The sequence below is a fragment of the Mobula birostris genome, chromosome 25 (genome assembly GCF_030028105.1).
Source record: "Mobula birostris isolate sMobBir1 chromosome 25, sMobBir1.hap1, whole genome shotgun sequence".
Classification (NCBI taxonomy): domain Eukaryota; kingdom Metazoa; phylum Chordata; class Chondrichthyes; order Myliobatiformes; family Myliobatidae; genus Mobula; species Mobula birostris.
Window position 1 is genome coordinate 53944607 of NC_092394.1, and position 20778 is coordinate 53965384.

Sequence of the window (20778 nt, forward strand, 5' to 3'; positions counted from 1 at the left end):
GTTAATGGAGGGAACTTGTTGAATCTGTGTTCCAGATACAAGTGTGAAGGGTCCTAAGACCTTCCTGGTTGGGAAGGGTGTACATAGTGACTGGGTCAATTCAGTAAAGGACTGCAGATGATGGAATTTGACAGGAAAGGATGGTGGAGCATGGAAACCAAATAGGAGAGGTTGAGGTGCAAGTGACTTCAAATGCTGGAACCTGGAGTAACAAGTTGCTGAATGATCTCAGTTGTTGAGTGGCATTTATGGGGAGTGGGAGGTAAGATCTGTCGACGTTTCAGGACAAGACGCCGTATTAGAACAGAGGTATAGTGGGCAGATGGGAAAGTGGGGGGGGGCAGGGAAATGAAACTGTTTGAAAGGGTGCTGGTGGGGGAGGGAGGTTGGGTGTGTTCTGCCTACCACCTCCCAGCCTCTGTCATTATCTCTATGCATTCCACCCCCATCTGCACACCAACCAATCCTGGATCCATCTATTGCTTTCCAGCCCTTCCCCATTCCTCCCCTCCCATTTTTGTACTGGAAATCTCTCTTCTACTCTTTCACTCCAGGTGAAGAGCTTTGACCTCAATTACTGACCATTTCTCTCCAGATGCAACCTGACCTGCTGTTCCTCCGTTTTCTTTGCTCCAGATTTCAGCATTTCCGTTGCCTAGTAAAACAGTTCTCTTGAACAAGTTCCAATGTTTCTGTTTCTTTAATACCTTTGACTCTCCCTGTGAATATTAGGACAGTATAACACAGGAACAGGTCCTTTGGTCTACAATGTGCTAAACTAATTAAGATAATGATACTTAATGCTTTCTGCCAACAAAGACTCATATCCCTCCATTCTCTGCTAATTTGTTCATTTAATATCTTCTTAAATGCTTCCTCTACCACCCAATAGCAAATTCCAAGCACCCACTGTCCATGTTAAAAAAATGCCTTTGAACTTGCCCTCTCACCCAAATGCTCTCTAGAAAAATTTTGAAAACATACTCTAGCTCTCTTAATCTTAATAACCTCCTCAACCTCCATTGTCCCAGAAGGAGAAAGATTTGTTCAAACTCTCCTTATGATATGTACCCTCTAATTCAGGCAGCATGGTAGTAAATCTCTTCCACGCTCTCTCAAATGCCTCCACATCCTTCCTATAATGAGGCAACCAGAATTGAATGCAAGACTTCTGCTGCGGCCAAACCAGAAGCTGCAACATGACCTCCCGAGTTTTAGCTCAATGCCTCGACCAATAAAGGCAAGCATGCCATACCTTTGCCAACCCTGTCAATCTAGGCAGCTACTTTCAGAGAGCTATGGACTAAGACACTGCAGTTCCTCGTCCTGGCATTAACCTTTACATTTGACCAGACTAAGATCCCACTATTAATGCCTGACTAACTGAGCACTGCAAGTGTATACAGTACTAGTTTACCGATGGTACCCGGCGAGTCAGTGGTAACAACAGCACTTTCCGGACCATTGAATGTGATCGCAGGATAATGACGCAATCAGCAGCAGGGAGCACATGTGGACATACTGTTTCGGCGCGGTCTCTGACGTGTTTCCGGTATCTCCGGCGGTCCGATGGAGCCCCGGCCCCCGCCGGCAAAACGGTTGAGGACGTCGTCGGTGGGGGGCGGCTACAGGAGGAACTATGTGTTCGCTCACAATATGGAGCAGCAGCGTATGGATCTGCCTATTTATCGGGCCCGGGCCAAGCTTATCGGCCAGCTCCGTCATTTGGACACCGCCATCATTATAGGTGGGTGAGCGCATCAACCCCCCCTTCCCCACACACATCCCACTGCCCCAGGGGCCTGGTGTCACCCCCCCCCACACTACCCAACCCCCCCACACACACATCCCACTGCCCCAGGGGCCTGGTGTCACCCCCCCCCACACTACCCAACCCCCCCACACACACATCCCACTGCCCCAGGGGCCTGGTGTCACCCCCCCCCACACTACCCAACCCCCCCACACACACACATCCCACTGCCCCAGGGGCCTGGTGTCACCACCCCCCCCCCACACTACCCAACCCCCCCCACACACACACACACACATCCCACTGCCCCAGGGGCCTGGTGTCACCACACCCCCCCCCACACTACCCAACCCCCCCCCACACACATCCCACTGCCCCAGGGGCCTGGTGTCACCACACCCCCCCCCACACTACCCAACCCCCCCACACACATCCCACTGCCCCAGGGGCCTGGTGTCACCCCCCCCCACACTACCCAACCCCCCCACACACACACATCCCACTGCCCCAGGGGCCTGGTGTCACCACACCCCCCCCCACACTACCCAACCCCCCCCCACACACATCCCACTGCCCCAGGGGCCTGGTGTCACCCCCCCCCCACACTACCCAACCCCCCCACACACACATCCCACTGCCCCAGGGGCCTGGTGTCACCCCCCCCCACACTACCCAACCCCCCCCCACACACATCCCACTGCCCCAGGGGCCTGGTGTCACCACACCCCCCCCCACACTACCCAACCCCCCCCCACACACATCCCACTGCCCCAGGGGCCTGGTGTCACCCCCCCCCACACTACCCAACCCCCCCACACACACATCCCACTGCCCCAGGGGCCTGGTGTCACCCCCCCCCACACTACCCAACCCCCCCACACACACACATCCCACTGCCCCAGGGGCCTGGTGTCACCACCCCCCCCCCACACTACCCAACCCCCCCCCCCACACACACACACACATCCCACTGCCCCAGGGGCCTGGTGTCACCACACCCCCCCCCACACTACCCAACCCCCCCCCCACACACATCCCACTGCCCCAGGGGCCTGGTGTCACCACACCCCCCCCACACTACCCAACCCCCCCCCACACACACATCCCACTGCCCCAGGGGCCTGGTGTCACCACCCCCCCCCACACTACCCAACCCCCCCCCCCCACACACACACACACATCCCACTGCCCCAGGGGCCTGGTGTCACCACACCCCCCCCCCACACTACCCAACCCCCCCCCCCACACACATCCCACTGCCCCAGGGGCCTGGTGTCACCACCCCCCCCCACACTACCCAACCCCCCCCCACACACACACACACATCCCACTGCCCCAGGGGCCTGGTGTCACCACACCCCCCCCACACTACCCAACCCCCCCCCACACACATCCCACTGCCCCAGGGGCCTGGTGTCACCACACCCCCCCCCACACTACCCAACCCCCCCCACACACATCCCACTGCCCCAGGGGCCTGGTGTCACCACACCCCCCCCCACACTACCCAACCCCCCCCACACACATCCCACTGCCCCAGGGGCCTGGTGTCACCACACCCCCCCCCCACACTACCCAACCCCCCCCACACACATCCCACTGCCCCAGGGGCCTGGTGTCACCACACCCCCCCCCCACACTACCCAACCCCCCCCCACACACATCCCACTGCCCCAGGGGCCTGGTGTCACCACCCCCCCCCACACTACCCAACCCCCCCCCCCCCACACACACACACATCCCACTGCCCCAGGGGCCTGGTGTCACCACACCCCCCCCCACACTACCCAACCCCCCCCCACACACATCCCACTGCCCCAGGGGCCTGGTGTCACCACACCCCCCCACACTACCCAACCCCCCCCCACACACATCCCACTGCCCCAGGGGCCTGGTGTCACCACCCCCCCCCACACTACCCAACCCCCCCCCACACACATCCCACTGCCCCAGGGGCCTGGTGTCACCACACCCCCCCACACTACCCCCCCCCCACACACACATCCCACTGCCCCAGGGGCCTGGTGTCACCACACCCCCCCCACACTACCCAACCCCCCCCCACACACATCCCACTGCCCCAGGGGCCTGGTGTCACCACACCCCCCCCACACACTACCCAACCCCCCCCCCCACACACATCCCACTGCCCCAGGGGCCTGGTGTCACCACACCCCCCCCCACACTACCCAACCCCCCCCCACACACACACACACACATCCCACTGCCCCAGGGGCCTGGTGTCACCACATCCCCCCCACACTACCCAACCCCCCCACACACACATCCCACTGCCCCAGGGGCCTGGTGTCACCACCCCCCCCCACACTACCCAACCCCCCCACACACACATCCCACTGCCCCAGGGGCCTGGTGTCACCACACCCCCCCCACACTACCCAAACCCCCCCACACACATCCCACTGCCCCAGGGCCTGGTGTCACCACCCCCCCCCACACACATCCCACTGCCCCAGGGGCCTGGTGTCACCACACCCCCCCCACACTACCCAAACCCCCCCACCACACACACACACATCCCGCTGCCCCAGGGGCCTGGTGTCACCACCCCCCCCCACACTACCCAACCCCCCCCCACACACATCCCACTGCCCCAGGGGCCTGGTGTCACCACACCCCCCCCACACTACCCAACCCCCCCCCCACACACACACACACACACACACACATCCCACTGCCCCAGGGGCCTGGTGTCACCACACCCCCCCACACTACCCAACCCCCCCCACACACATCCCACTGCCCCAGGGGCCTGGTGTCCCCACACCCCCCCCCACACTACCCAACCCCCCCCCCACACACACACACACACACATCCCACTGCCCCAAGGGCCTGGTGTCACCACACCCCCCCCCCACTACCCAACCCCCCCACACACACACACACACACATCCCACTGCCCCAGGGGCCTGGTGTCACCACACCCCCCCCACACACTACCCAACCCCCCCCACACACACACACACCCCACTGCCCCAGGGGCCTGGTGTCACCACACCCCCCCCACACTACCCAACCCCCCCCACACACACACACATCCCACTGCCCCAGGGGCCTGGTGTCACCACACATCCTCCCACACTACCCAACCCCCCCCCACACACACACACACCCCACTGCCCCAGGGGCCTGGTGTCACCACCCCCCCCACACTACCCAACCCCCCCACCACACACACACACACATCCCACTGCCCCAGGGGCCTGGTGTCACCACACACCCTCCCACCCTACCCAAACCCCGCCCCCCCAGGAGCCGGACAGGCGGACGTTGCACCCCTCCCCATATCTCCCCTTCCCCTCTCACTCTCCTTCAACCCCCTCCACCCTTCCCTCCCCGTTACCCCCCCCCCCGAGGTAGTTTAAGTCCCAGAACCACGTGAAGGTAGGAGGTTATGACAGGTAACTGCGTGGCTGTTGGTGTGGGAGCAGCATCTCAGATTTATAACAGATATTACCCATACAAAAGGATAGGTTGTACCTGAACTGGAGGGATCAATATCCTTCTGGGCGGGTTTGCGGGAGTTACTGGGGAGGGTTTGAACTAGGTTGTCAGGGGAATGGGAATCAGTGTGATAGTCCAGTTGGTGTAAAGGTAGATGCAATGTGCAGAGATCCTGAGGAAGGATAGGCAGCGAATAGAGGATAAATACATTCAGTTGGATGGGTTCAAATGTGTTTGATGTATGAGGTACTAAAAATGATTTTATGTAGAACAGTGCCACAAGAAAACAGCATTCATCATCAAAGATCCTCACCATCCAGTCCATGCTCTCTTCTCTACAATGGGACAGGAGGTACCACACCATCAGGCTCAAGAACAGTTATAACCAACCCAGCAGTTATAACCAACTGGTGTGGATAACTTCAAAAAACACTTCTGAACAAATTCTACAACCTGACTAACTTGCAAGGACTCTTCACAACTTATGTTTTAGTGTTAATTTTATTTGCACAGTTTGTCTTGCAAATTGTTTTTCTTAACATCTTTAGTTCCATGAATAGTTTTTCATAAAATTCTATTGTATTTTTTTCCAGTAAATATTTGCAGGAAAACGTATCTCAAGGTAGTATATGGTAACATATATGGATTTAATAATAAATTTATCTTTGAACTTAGAGTATGGATCAGTACATGGAATTACGATATAGTGGCCATTATAGAGACTTGTTTGTTGCAAAATTTAATGAGGTTGTTACCACAGGTGGCTTCAACTTCCCAAATATTGATTGGCACCTCCTTAGTGCAAAAAGTTCAGATGGGGCAGAATTTGTTAGGTGTGTTCAAGAAGGATTCCTGACATAGTATGTGGACAGGCCATACTGGATCTAGTACTAAGTAATGAACCTGGTCAGATGACTGAGCTCTCAATAGACGAACATTTTAGAAATAGTGACCATAGCTCTCAGACCTTCAGCATAGCTATGGATAGGGATAGGGGCAGACAATATGGTTCAGTGTTTAATTGGGGATGGATAATTACAATGGTATTAAGCAGGACCTTGGGACCGTAAAGTGTAAATCATGTCCTCTGGGAAATGCAGGGCAGAAATGTGGAGGTTGTTTAGGGAGCACTTGCATGGGATTCTGGATATTTGTCCCACTGAGACGGAAAAGATGCCAGGGTGAAGGAATCATGGTCGACAAGAGAGGTTGAACATTTAGTTAAAAGGAAGAAGGAAGCATAATTGGCGTTTAGGAAATAAGGAACAGACAGGGTTCTTGAGAGCTATAAGGTAGCCAGGAAGGAGCTTGGGAAAGCTAAAGGGAGTCATGTGAAAGGCCTTGCCAAATAGGTTTAAGGAAAATCCGAAGGCATTCCACACATATGTGAGGAACACAGTTATGACCAGAGTAAGGATAGGACCAATCGGGGATAAAAGGAGGTTCTTAATTAATATTTAGCTTCAGTATTCACTGGAGAGAGGCACTTTAATGTATGTGAAATCATGATAGAACAAGCTAATGTGATGGACAATACAGTGGTTAAGAAAGCGATTCTGAAAAGCATTAGGATAGATAAGTCCCTGGGTTTGAATGAGATATACCCAGCGTTAATATGGGAAGTGAGGGAGGAGATTCTGGGGTGTTAAACCATTATGCTCCCTGGCCACAGTACTTCCAGATGATTGAAGGATGGCAAATACTTTTTTTGTTATTCATGCAAGGTAATCAGTTAATCCTGCGAATGATAAACCAGTGTGTTAGGGATAGGATGTACAAACACTTGAAGAAGTATCGTCTTATTGGAGATGTCAACATGCCATTGTGATGGGGAGATCATGTCGAATGAGTCTGATTGAGTTTTCTGAAGCAGTGGCGGCTACTTCAGTAAATACAAGGTTGGATAGGTTTTTGCATAGTAGGAGAATTAAGTGTTATGAGGAAAAGGCAGGTGGGTGGAGATGAGTCCATGGCCAGATCAGCCATGATCTTATTGAATGGCAGAGCAGGTTCAACAGGCCAGATGACCAACTCCTGCTCCTATCTCTTTTGTTTCTTATGAGGCAAAGCAACAAATTGAAGTAGAGTGGTGAATGCAGGGCAGTGTATGATATCTGATGAGGTTCCTCTTGGTAGGCTCATTCAGGAAGAAAGGGATCTAGGTAAACTTTCTGCATGGTGCAGGATGGTTGCAGCGTGGCGTGTGTGTGTTGAATCGAGGTGGCGAGGCCTGAGCTCGAAGCCTAGAGCAGGAAATGAGCCAATGTTTAGCCATTGCTGAAGTGGTGATTCAAAGTGGCAGAGCTCGGGCCTGAGAGTGAGGAAAGACTCGAGGTTTGACTTACTTAAGCGCTGGGCTGATTGGAATGGTCGGGTACGAGCGGAGTCAAAGTGGCAGGGCCCAAAACAAAGAAACCCAATTGATCCCAATAAAAAAAGAGAGCCCAATGTGCAAAAAAACAAAACAAATCGTGCAAACAGTAAAAGTAAGCGAATTACATTCAGGGCTGAAGTTCGTGAAAGTGAGTTCTCCCCACGAAGTCAATAACAGCCGATCCAGGAGCCCGTTGGTTGCAGGCCGCAGCCTCAGTTCTGCGCAGCGGCGAGTAAACCTTGCAGAGCACTGAGCTAAGCACCGGTCCACCTGATCAAGCCTCAGGTATTTCCTCACTCTCATGCCTGGGCCCAGGCCCCGTCACCTCTACTCTGTCTCGTCCCATCGAGTCGCCTCCAAGTCCACTCCAGCATTGACCAATATTGGTTCATTTCCCACTCTCAGGCCTGGGCCTTGCCACCGCTATTTGGCCCATGGACGCCACCTTCTAGACTTCAGTTCACACCGCAAACATGCCAGGTTGTACAGGTGGTTCAAAAGCTCAACTCCCACAGAGAAATTACAGGCCATTGTTTGCAGTGATCGTTTTTGGAAAAAAGTGTGATTAATAAAGTAGTAGCCATTTAATTTGTTTTGTTTGCCATTGGCAAATCGTCACTGTCCTTCACCAGCGCCATCTTAAACTGTAAATTAGCTTAATGCTTCATGAGGTTTACTTACCTTTGCGCTGAGCTGAGGCTGTGGCCTGCAATTAATGGGCTTCTGGATCAGCTGTAGTGATGATTGGCTTCATGGCTCTGAAGTCACTTTTGTGAACTTCAGTTCTGGATGCTCTTTCCATACTTTTATTTGTTTTTTTTCTGTACATTGTATGTTTGGTCGTCGTCTTTATTTTATTGGGTTCTGTTGGGTTTCTGTTTTGTGGCTGCCTGTAAGGAGACAAATCTCAAAGTTGTATATAGTATACATACTTAAGTAATGAAGGTACTTTGAACTTTGGATTCAAAATTGACTTGCCCACAAAAAGTAGGGGAAGTGTATTCTCCCTGGAGATCAGTGACTAGTGGTATCCTGCAGTGATCCATTCCAGGATTCCTGCTCTTTGTAATACTTTATAAATAACTTGGATGAGGAAGTGGAGGTGTAGTTTTGTAAAATTACAGGTGACACTAAGGTTGCAAGTATCGATATGTAGAAAGTTGTCAAATACATTAAGATATTAATAGGATGCAGCACTGATCGGGGAAGTGTCAGATGGAGGTGAATCTAGAGAGTATGAAGTGATACACTATGGAAGATCAAATTTGAAGGCAGAGTACAAGGTTAATGGCAGAGTTCTTAGCAGTGTTGAGGAACAGAGTGATCTTGGGGTCAGTCCGTAGATCCCTCAAAGTTGTTGTGTTAGTTGATAGGACGATTAAAAAGGCCTGTGGAGTGTTGGCCTTCATCGGTCAGAGCATTGAGTTCAAGAGCCGTGAGGTGTTGTTACAGCTCTATAAAACTGGTTAGAATACACTCGGAGTTCAGTTTGGTCCCCTCAATATAGGAAGGATGTGGAAGTTTTAGAGAGGGTGAAGAGATTTACTGGAACGCTGACATGATTAGAGAGTATGTCTTAAGGTTGGGTGAGCTAGGGCTTTTCTCTTTGCAGTGAAGGATGATGAAGATGATTAGTAAAAGTGTACAAAATTGAAGGGCAGGGATAGAATAGACAGCCAGCAACTTTATCCCAGGCCCAGTAGACAATACCAAATGGCATCCATTTCATATGAATGGAGGACAGTTTAGGGAAGATGTTGGAGGTAGTGTTGGGCCCTGACATGCACAACTGGGGGTGGCGATAGAGTAGATACATTAGGGACATTTAAAGGACTCTTGGTCACATGGATATAAGAAAAGAAATGGAAGGTTATGGACTGTGTAGGAGGGAAGATTGTGGTGTAGATTTATATTGGTTGACACATCGTGGGCCAAAGGCACAATATTGTGTTCTATATCAGTTTTCATTCTCTGAGAAACAGCCATTTGCAACCAAAATATCCATTTTGCACACAGCAACAAATAAGTCAAACTGAGCAGATGGTGAAGTATGTGGCCTTAGATATTGTACTCTGCATTTCTGATATGTCAGGTACTGTACTGATCCTTTTGATGAGGATGAGCTCTACAGATTGGCTGAAAATGCTGCTGTGGTCTTGACCTGTAGAATTGGAATTTGCTATTTCAATTTGAATAGATTTTCGCCTCTGTTTCCAGGGGTCATTTGTGAAAGAATATTTATGATAATGCTTCATCAGAGTCAGTGAATTTGTATTATTTTAATACAAATTGAATTATAATTTTACATTTAATTGACTTTACAAATTTCAGGGGAAACAGGTTCTGGGAAGACGACACAGGTACCTCAGTATCTTTATGAAGCTAGCATCGGAGGGCATGGTGTCATTGCCATTACGCAGCCTAGGCGCGTGGCAGCAATATCACTTGCAGCAAGAGTCTCAGAGGAAAAGAAAACAGAATTGGGCACATTGGTAAGGATTAATTTATTTCTTCACTTTGACTGTGTGTGCAGTAACAAGACAGCATTTATTGCCCATTCCTAACGGCTGACAGGTAGTGGTAAAGAGTCCTGGAGCGTGATGTTTTATAGTGAGAGTTTGCAGCAACTATAAACCGAAAGTGAGCTTGTCCAAGCCAGTGAGGATTGTAGTGTTAAAGTTATGTTGTTCTTGGGCTCTGCTTGTCTTTGTTTCAGTTTAAAATCATAACATTTGCAACTCAGAAGGCCATATGCTCATAGTTTGTGTTTCAGCTCTGCAAGTACACATCTACATATCATTTTCTAATTCTTGATAATTACAGAAGGTAATGAAGTTCTTCTGACATTATTTTTTAAAAAAAGAGAATGCACAGTAGTTCAGAGTAATCGGCCTCCTTTGTTGGTGAGCGAACTGTTCAAAACATTCAGGAGCACAGTGATCATTTTCATTTAAAGGGCATCAATTTATCATGTACATTCAACATAGGGTGTACGTGCAACCAATTTAGCCTTTTTCTAACAGTGATGTTCCCTCCCTGGATCTTTGATAAGGCTTTGATAATATTTCAGACTGGTTAGGAGAGTTAAAAACTCACAAGATCCAGAATCAGGAGTAGGAAACAATCTGTCAGGCTTTGTGACTGAAAAGCTATTTCCTGTCGGTTCTTCATGGTCCGGCACTAGTCCTCCTATTTTCTGGTGTTTTAATTATTTACATGTAAGTAGCTCTTTAAGAAATATGCAGCTGATCATGAAGTTGTATCATGCTGAATGATGACCGGAGTGAACTGAGCAGATTAGAACTGTGACGGAATGTATTACTGGAGGGGACGTGAGCCAAAGAAAATGCAGCAAAGAGTGAAGCACTTTTAGGAGTCATCTTTCATGAAGCGGTCATTGCTGGCAAAGGCAGTGTTCATTACCAATCTCTAATCAAGAAAATGATGGTGAGCTGCTACCTCAAGCTGCTTCAATGGAGGAAGGTCCTGAATTTGCAGACAGCAACGATAAAGGGCTAGCAAAAGACTTGCTGGTGCTCATTGTGTGTGGTTTGGAGGAGAACCTCCAGGTGATGGTGTTCTTACGAGCCCATTCTTCTCGCTCTTATTGTTGCATAAATGTTTAAGCTGGGCTGGGAACTGTTGGAGTAAACTTGGTAAGTAACTACAGTGTGTTTTGTAGAATCCCACACTGCAGTCACAGTGCACTTGTGGATGCAGTGGCAAATCAGGCATTCTGTTGTGGAGTCAAGCTAGTTCTGTATCACTGAAATTCATTCATGGAGGCAAGTGGTGAGCTTTCTACCCCATCCATCATCTGTGCCTTGTAGGTGGTGCCTTTGGGATGTCAGAACTGAGTCGCTCACAGCAGAACAACCCAGCCTATGGCCTGCTCTTATAGTTACAGTATTTATGTTTGTGGTCCGATTGAGATTCTGGTCTATGGTGACCCTCTAATTTCTGATGGCTTGGGAGTTAACATTCAATGCGAAGGACAAGTGGCTAGACTGTCTCGTTGGACAAGGTTATTGCCAGGCTCCCTTGTGACTCAAATGTTTCCTGCCACGCATCAGGCCTGGAATTCTTTGGTGGAGGAATCGTGAATGGAACTGAATGTTGTGCTAGTGCCTGTGAATGTTCCTCTGTCAACAAAAACATATGGTACGGGTGGTTAAGAACATAATTTAGCACAGCACAGGCCCTTCAGATCACATTTCCTTGAGTACATCTGTTCCCAAAAGTTCCTGCACAATTCACAATTCACCATCTCCAAGTTATGTAGAAAGCTGGTTTTCCCGTTTGACTGAATATTGGTACTTGACAGCTATGATTGCCATCCCCAGCTTGTACCTGGCCTGTTTGAACCCCCCTCTATCTCCACTCTTATAGGTATTTTCTTTCTGCAGACACAACTGTCTAAGCTCTGTATTGAACCAGGGTTTATCACTGCTGAAGCTGGTGATTGTTTTAGTGGAGATGCAGGCATCTTCACAAAAGCTTGTATAGGAGATCTGGAATCAAAGCAGCCTCTTAATTTGTTTACCTGCACTATATTCTGCATTCTGCTTTTGTTTTACCCTTGTGGTACCTCAATGTATTTATTTGGAATGATCTGTATAGATGGCATTCAGAACAATGTGTACTGTATCCCAAAATATGTGAAAGTAATAAGCCAATTGTAGTTTTGAGGAAAGTTAGAGTAGTCTTGGGAAGATGAGAGAGATTCAAGGTTCAAGTACATTTATTATCAAAGACTGTATAAATTACACAACCTTTAGATTTGCTTGCTCACAGGTAACTGCAAAGCAAAAAACCCAAAAGGACCCAATTAAAGAAATATTAAAAAATAAAAATAAAAGACCAACACTCGATGCACAAGAGAAAGAGAAAAAAATACTAATTATGCAAACAACAGCATTCTGAACCAAGATTGAGTCCTCAGATCTGAACCCTGGAGCAACCTGGAGTAAGCCCAAAGCCTCGCTTTATCAGCTCATTTTAATAGCAAGCACAGAGCACAGCAGCTGGGGCAGGCTCTGTTCCTCAGCACGGAGAGTGAAATAGGCTCTTGCCCCAATTGACACCCTGTTTTTTCAGTCTGTCTGGGCTGGCGTTTAAGTTGACCAAACATTGGAACAGTGAAAGGCTCTTGCCCTGGAGAGGAGAGTGAACACCGTGGAGAGCGAGCGAAATCTGCTCTGGCCTCCGATCTAGGCTGGCATTTAAATTGTCCAAACAGCGTTTTGTACCTTGCACCATGACTGGACGCCACTGCTGTGAAAGGCCCAGACCAGGCTGCCCAGCAACTCGCTCCAGATCTAGATTTCACCACTCAGGCAAAGCCGGTCTCTCGCTCTTCTATCAGCTCGGCACCCAGAGTGATCCATTCTCACGCCCGGGCCGGTTGTATGGGCATCGAATCTGCCCTGTCCGTGCCTTGACTTCTTTCAGTGCCCATAGCGATCCAGCCTCACTCCCGGGCCAGCTGTATTGGCATTGGAACTCTATCTGCAACGATTCTACAACACACCATCTCACTCATCCCCAAACCCACCTCGCCATCACTCACCCTCTTCAGTGTTTGCAATGATAATTTGGCACAATTTACCTCAGAAAAGTTATTTCTAGTGATTTAATGAAAATGTATTCGAAGATGGATAAAGGTTGAAACTAGGGGAGTGCAGAGTTCTCAGGAATGATAGATGAAATAAAGGAGGTTATCGATGTGAGTGATTTGAAAACAAAGATGTTCATCTGTTGACCAGCCCTTCACTCCTTACTGCTAGTTTCCCAATCTCATCGTCATTCAGTTGTAATGAGGAATGAATTTCTAAAGCAGGGACTTCATTTTGTTTTTATAGATACTGACTGACCTGCTTTGTATTCCCAATACTTAAACCTTGCCTTCTGATTTCCATGAATTATATTGTATTTATTGTAAATTGACAGATTGGATACACTGTGCGTTTTGAAGATCTGACATCACACAAGAGTAAAATCAAGTTTTTAACGGATGGGATGTTGCTCCGAGAGGCCATGCTGGACCCTCTGTTGCGCCGTTACAGTATTGTGATTCTCGATGAGGCCCATGAGAGGACGATACAAACAGATGTTCTTTTTGGCATTGTAAAAAGTGCCCAGAGGAAGAGGAAGGAACTCAGTAAAATGCCATTGAAGGTACAAAAATTATAGTCTAACCACAGAAAGCCTCTGGAAAAAACTGAAGCATGTCCTCATTTTCCACTGTCCTAATCCTCCTCCTCTCTCACCCTCTCTCCCTCCCTCCCTCCTTTCTCTTCCCCCCCCACCCCACTGTTGAGGTATCATGGAATACTAGGGTAGTACTGAACGTAATGGGTCCATTTTCTTTTAAAGTCTGCCATACTTTTGAAGCATACGTAAATTAATCCTAGTCCCTGTACTTTACCCATATTACTACACATATTTTCCTGCAACTAGTTATTTAAGTCCCATTTTGAAAGCTATTGTCTAATCTGCATCAACTATCTACATTCCAGATCCAAATCACCTAACATGCATAGCCTGTGGGGATTGATGCTTCTGCCATTTGGAAATAAACTTTTTTATTTAAATGATTTAATTTGTTGTATCTCGCATCACCTCCTTTGCTGGAAGGAGAACAATTCCAGTCTGTGAGTGTAATTAGAAACCTTCATCTCTTGAATTATCCCTGCAGTCTTTCTGTAGCTTCTGGAAATATTATTGCATTCCTAAAGTGTGTTATGCTGAACTGGGTACACTTCTTGGGCCACAATAAGCTTTTATGTGTTCAATACAGCTTTATTTGTGTTTTTGTATTTCACGTCTCTTTTCCTAAACCTTGGGGTGCTATGTAGTTTTATTCGCCCTTTCTGCCACTAAGAAGTCTGTAAGTGAGTCTTTCTTTATTACAAGGTAATTATCATGTCTGCCACCATGGATGTAGATCTGTTTTCACAGTACTTCAACCAAGCTCCAGTTTTGTATCTCGAAGGGAGACAACATTCCATTCAGATCTTTTACACAAAGGAAACTCAGACCGACTACCTCCATGCCTCGCTGGTGTCAATTTTTCAGATCCACCAGGTGAGTGGATATGCGGTATTTGCTCTTTATTTCATAATGACCATGTGATTTGTTATTATTTCTAATTCAACTGAATTTTGGGTCGAAATAGTTCTTCTGGTATTCATTTCTGCAGGTGTGTTGACTGTGTTAAATAGAATATTTGATAGAGATAACTAGGGTAGTGTGTGAGGGTGATGTTGTGTACCTGGATTTTAGTCCCCCATTGATTAGAAAAGTAAAAGCCCATGGAATCCATTAGGTAGAAGTTTTGATCAAAGTTGTTTCTAATGGAATAATGGAAACTGGAGTCAGGTCACTTGTAGACCAATAACTGAGTATTTAAAGTTTGCAGGTGAGGCCAGGTTTTAAAATAAAACGTAGACTGTTTAGAATAGATGAGGTTTTTTTCCCCACACTTGCGGAGTATTGGAACTTCAGAATTCTTCACCCAGGAAGGTTGTGAAGACCGAATTGTTGCCTTCATTCAAAGCAGATTGATTGATTTCTGAATATTGAGGGAAACAGGTGTTAATGCTGGTAATTGACTGTGATACAGATTTTGATTTCATTTTTAAATCATTTTATTATTATTGAAAATCAAAAATACATTAAAGTCAAATCAACATATCAATATGTACAATAAGAGTTAAACTATCAAATAACTGATTAACCAAGCTAAACAATATACCAGTAATAATAAGAAAAAACAAAATGTTAAAACTACTTTTTTTTTGGAAAAAAGAAAGAAGGAAAAAAGAACCCCTACTAACTAAAACAAAAAAAAAGAACCCCTACTAACCGGAAAAAAAAGGAGAAAAAAAACCCATTGGGAGCATAACCCCGGAGCTATACGCCATACAAGCTTCCATAAAAGGAAAAACATCAATCCGCCAATCAAATCCAATTACACAAGAATCAGAAGGGGACCATCTTAATTAACTCAAATCAAATGATAGTAGCGGGCAAAAGAACCCCACCGTTTCTCAAAGTCAAATCAAGGATCAGAAGTTTGACTTCTAATTTTCTCCAAACTAAGACATAACATCACCTGGGAGAACCATTGTACCATTGTGTGGGAGCAGAGGCATCTTTCCATTTTAATAAAATAGCCCTTCTGGCCAATAATGTGACAAATGCAATTACATGTTGGTCTGATATAGAAATACCGTGAATATATTGAGGAATTATACCGAACAAAACTGTCAATTTATTAGGTTGTAAATTAATTTTTAAAGCTTTAGAAATTATAGAGAAAATAATTTCCAAAACTGTTCCAATACAGAACACGACCAAAACATACATGTCAATATAGCTATCTCAGTTTTACATCTATCACACTGACTATCAACATTAGGAAATATTTTAGACAGTCTCTCCTTTGTCAAATAGTAACGATGTACAATTTTAAATTGAATTATACTTTATACTTTATTGTCGCCAAACAATTGATACTAGAACGTACAATCATCACAGCGATATTTGATTCTGCGCTTCCTGCTCCCTGGATTAGAGAGTGACTGGCACAAGTCGAAGAAGAGTTAACCAACTTCAAAATTCGCAACCAATCTTCTGTTATCAAGGTCATGTTAAGCTCTTTCCCAATCTTGCTTAATCTTAATTAAAGGATAATTATACTGTTGTAATAGTAAATTATAAATTTTCCCAATAAAACCTTTCACTTAAGGATTCATTTTTAAAATAATATCTAACAGGTCAGAATCTTGTATATATGGAAAATTACTTAAATATTCTTGTAAGAAATGTCTGACCTGAAAATATTGCAAGAAATGTGAGTGCGAGAGAGAATATTTAGTTAATAATTTCTCAAAAGAGATCGATCGACCTTCTTGAAACAGATCCATGAAGGAATAAACTCCTTTATTCCTCCAAAGAAAAAAGGTAGGATCACTAAGTGAAGGTTTAAACAAATAGTTTCGTTAAATTAAACTAAGAAGGTTAATTTTTTTTAAGATTAAAAAAATTACGAAACTGTTACCAAATTCGTAATGACTGCTTAATCATAGGATATAAATTTAGCGTAGAAATTTTGGCTAGTTACACAGGTAAAGAGGCTCCTAATAACAAAGTTAACTAAGATTGTTTCACGGCTTTCAATTCCAAATCAACCCAAGGTGGTCATTCATTTTTATCAGTCCAATATAACCACAAACACACATAATGTATATTAACCACCCAATAATACATTCTTAAATTAGGCAGAGCAAGACCTCCATCCTTTTTTGATTTTTGTAAATGATATTTTCCAATTCTTGGTCTTTTATTATTCCAAACAAGAGATGAAATAATAGAATCAACCTGATCAAAAAACTTCTTAGTTAAAAAAAAAAGGAATACTTTGAAATACATATAAAAATTTTAGTAAAATCATCATTTTAACTACATGAATTCGGCCAGCTAATGAAAGTGTAAGTGGATTCCATCTACAAAATATTTGCTTCATAAAATCCACTAAGGGAACCAAATTAGCTCTATAAAGGTCTCCGTAATTTTTAGTGATGATAATACCTAAATATTTGAAAGAGTCCGTAACTTTATAAGGAATGTCATCATATATAGAAGCAGAATCATTTAGAGGAAATAATTCATTTTTATTGAGATTTAATTTATATCCCGAAAACTTTCCAAATTCATTTAATAATTTCAATAAACTAGGAATGGATTCTTCAGGATTCAAAACATAAACTAAGAGATCATCAGCATAAAGGGAGATCTTATGAATAGTCCCATTTATGGAAATTCCTTGAAATCTTTAGCTTCCCGAAGTGCAATAGCCAAAGGTTCCAACATCAAATTAAATAACGGGGACTTAACAGACATCCTTGTCTCGTACCCCACGAAAGTCGCAAAAAAGGAGATCTGCAATTATTAGTAATAACAGTGGTAATAGGGCTTTTATATATCATTCTAATCCATTTACTAAAATTAGTTCCAATGTTGAATTTCTCTAAAACGTTAAGTAAGTATTTCCATCCAACTCTATCAAATGCCTTTTCAGCATCAAGAGAAACAACATATTGGGGAGTCTTAGAAAGGGATGAGTATATAACATTTAACAGTCTCCGAGTATTAGAGAAGGAATAACAACCTTTTATAAAACCTGTTAGGTCCTGAGAAATAATTTTAGCTAGAATATTCTCCAGTCGATTAGCCATTATTTTTGAAAGAATTTTAGCTTCCACATTTAATAGTGAAATAGGTCTACATGAAGTGCAGTCAGTTGGGTCTTTATCTTTCTTAAGAATTGAAGAAATAGAAGCTTCATAAAAAGATTGTTTTAGATTTTGGCCATGATTTGATGAATGACGGTGCAGGCAAGGACAGCCAGGTAACTTGTTATTTCATGGAGACTTCCAGCACAGAATCATTGGCAGACCATGTACATACTGACCACCAACTACCCATCTATATTCCCGTTTACCACCACTTGATCCATAGCCAAGTGTTGACCTTGGATACTTCGAAACTTTTGTGGAGTTCCTGCCTCCATCACCCATTCAGGGAGTGTGGTTTACGCCCTGGGTAATTTTTAAAAATCTTTCTCAAATCTGTTTCAAATTTCTTACCCATTACCATAAACCTCTCTCTAGTTTTAGGTACCCCTACCATGGGGCAAGGTTTCTATGAATAAATTAAATTATCTGTCCCCTCTAAAAGGTCCACCTCAGCTTCCACCATTCCAAAGAAATCACACCTATCTAGTCTGTTCTCATGATTGAAATCCTCTCCAACAATATGCTGGAGACTCTTTGATGCATCCAACATCCTTCATAAAGTATTGCAACTAGAGTATATACATAATGTTATATAAAGCTGTACCATCATGTCCCTGCTCTTGTATTTCTGGACCTTGGCTGACGAAGGTTAAGTATCCTCTATGCTGCCTTTACTATCTTATCTACCCGAGATGCTACCTTCAGGAATACTTGGACATGTACAGACCTGATAATTCCTTATTTGAACCTTTGTCTAGCACTTTCAGAGAACAATGTCTTGTACGTCACCTGTTGCTGGGTAGGGTTTCTTTTCTGACTTGCCCAGGGACAGTATCATAAGGTACTCATAAGGTAATTGATCATTAGCTAATCATTGTTCTTAGTCTATACCCATATTTACCTATCCCTTTACTCTATCACAGGAATACTTGGACATGTGCACTGAGGTCCAACTGTACCTCGATAAACCCTGCAATCCTACCATTCATGTGTATATCCAACCATTAGTCCTTCCAAAGTGTATTGCCTTGTTGTCAGGAGTACACTTTATCTATCATCACTCTACCTATTTTAACACCTGATCATTATCATTCCCTAGGTTAAGAATGTCTGCACTATCAATGCCATCAATTTTCATGTCAACTGCACTTACTAATCATGCTTCCTTTATTAATCAAATCAAAGGTTTTACTGAAATCCATGCAGACTGCAATGCCCACATCAGTTCTTTTTGGTACCTCATCCAAACATTAAATCAAATCTGTTAACGCAGATCTTTCCCTAAGAGGGCCATACTATTGTTGATGAATACTGCTCCTCAAAATACTTATTTATTTTGGGGTACAGCACAGTAACGGGTCCTTCCGGCACCACCCAAATCACCCATGTGACTAATTAACTTATTAACCTGCATGTTTTTAGGACGTAGGAGAAACTGAAGCACCCGGAGGAATCCCACACAGTCACAGGAAATACCCCCATTAGGTCACCCCTCGGCCTCTCCCTTCAAACCCAGCCTAAACAGTCCCTCCTTGTAACCAAAATGGCTCAATCCAGGCTGACCTCCCCTGAATCCTTTTCCAATAACTTCCCTGTCTCTGAAGTTGGACTCACAGGCTCCCTATTGCCCTTCTTGAATAATAGTACGCTATATTTTTATTAAAGTCCCATTCATCCACCTGTACTGTTTGAGTACTGTTGGGGGGGGACAGCTTACCCGGTGGAAGCGACAGTGGCCGTGCCTCCGGCACAGAGTCCGGCCCTGTAGCTCAGAAGGGTAGGGCAAGGAAGAGGAGGGCAGTTGTGATAGCGGACTCAATAGTAAGGGGGTCAGATAGGCGATTCTGTGGACGCAGTCCAGAGACCCGGATGGTAGTTTGCCTCCCTGGTGCCAGGGTCTGGGATATTTCTGATCGTGTCCAAGATATCCTGAAGTGGGAGGGTGAGGAGCCAGAGGTCGTGGTACATATAGGTACCAATGACATAGGTAGGAAAAGGGATGAGGTCCTGAAAGGAGAATATAGGGAGCTAGGAAGGGAGTTGAGAAAAAGGACCCCAAAGGTAGTAATCTCGGGATTACTGCCTGTGCCACGCGACAGTGAGAGTAGGAATGCGATGAGGTGGAGGATAAATGCGTGGCTGAGGGATTGGAGCAGGGGGCAGGGATTCAAGTTTTTGGATCATTGGGACCTCTTTTGGCGCAGGCGAGACCTGTAGAAAAAGGACGGGTTGCACCTGAATCCTAGGGGGACCAATATCCTGGCAGGGAGATTAGCGCGGGCTACTGAGGTGACTTTAAACTAGAATGGTTGGGGGGTGGGAATCAAATTAAAGAGGCTAGGCGTGAGGAGGTTAGTTCACAACAGGGGGATGGGAACCAGTGCAGAGAGACAGAGGGGTGTAAAGTGAGGGTAGAAGCAAAAAGTACTAAGGAGAAAGTGAAAGTGGCAGGCCGACAAATCCAGGGCAAGCATTAAAAAGGGCCACTTTTCAACATAATTGTATAAGGGCTAAGAGAGTTGTAAAAGAGCGCCTGAAGGCTTTGTGTGTCAATGCAAAGAGCATTCGTAATAAGGTGGATGAATTGAAAGTGCAGATTGTTATTAATGATTATGATATAGTTGGGATCACAGAGACATGGCTCCAGGGTGACCAAGGATGGGAGCTCAACGTTCAGGGATATTCAATATTCAGGAGGGATAGACATGAAGGAAGGGGAGATGAGGTGGCGTTGCTGGTTAAAGAAGAGATTAACGCAATAGAAAGGAAGGACATAAGCTGGGAAGATGTGGAATCGATCTGGGTAGAGCTGCGTAACACTAAGGGGCAGAAGACGTTGGTGGGAGTTGTGTACAGGCCACCTAACAGTAGTAGTGAGGTCGGA

General features: G+C 45.7%; 1 protein-coding gene across 2 annotated transcripts in view; it reads left to right on the forward strand.

Moving 5' to 3' along the window:
• Positions 1 to 1527: 1527 nt before the first annotated feature.
• Positions 1528 to 20778, forward strand: part of dhx33 (DEAH (Asp-Glu-Ala-His) box polypeptide 33) — a 50935-nt gene continuing 31684 nt past the window's right edge. The window contains exons 1-4 of one of the 2 annotated variants that reach the window (XM_072242797.1): positions 1528 to 1747; positions 9925 to 10085; positions 13543 to 13770; positions 14509 to 14679. In XM_072242797.1, coding sequence (XP_072098898.1) covers positions 1570 to 1747; positions 9925 to 10085; positions 13543 to 13770; positions 14509 to 14679 — 738 coding nt within the window. In that variant the 5' untranslated portion in view covers positions 1528 to 1569. The remainder of the gene's footprint in view (positions 1748 to 9924; positions 10086 to 13542; positions 13771 to 14508; positions 14680 to 20778) is intronic. The other variant, XM_072242798.1, reaches the window with a different exon arrangement.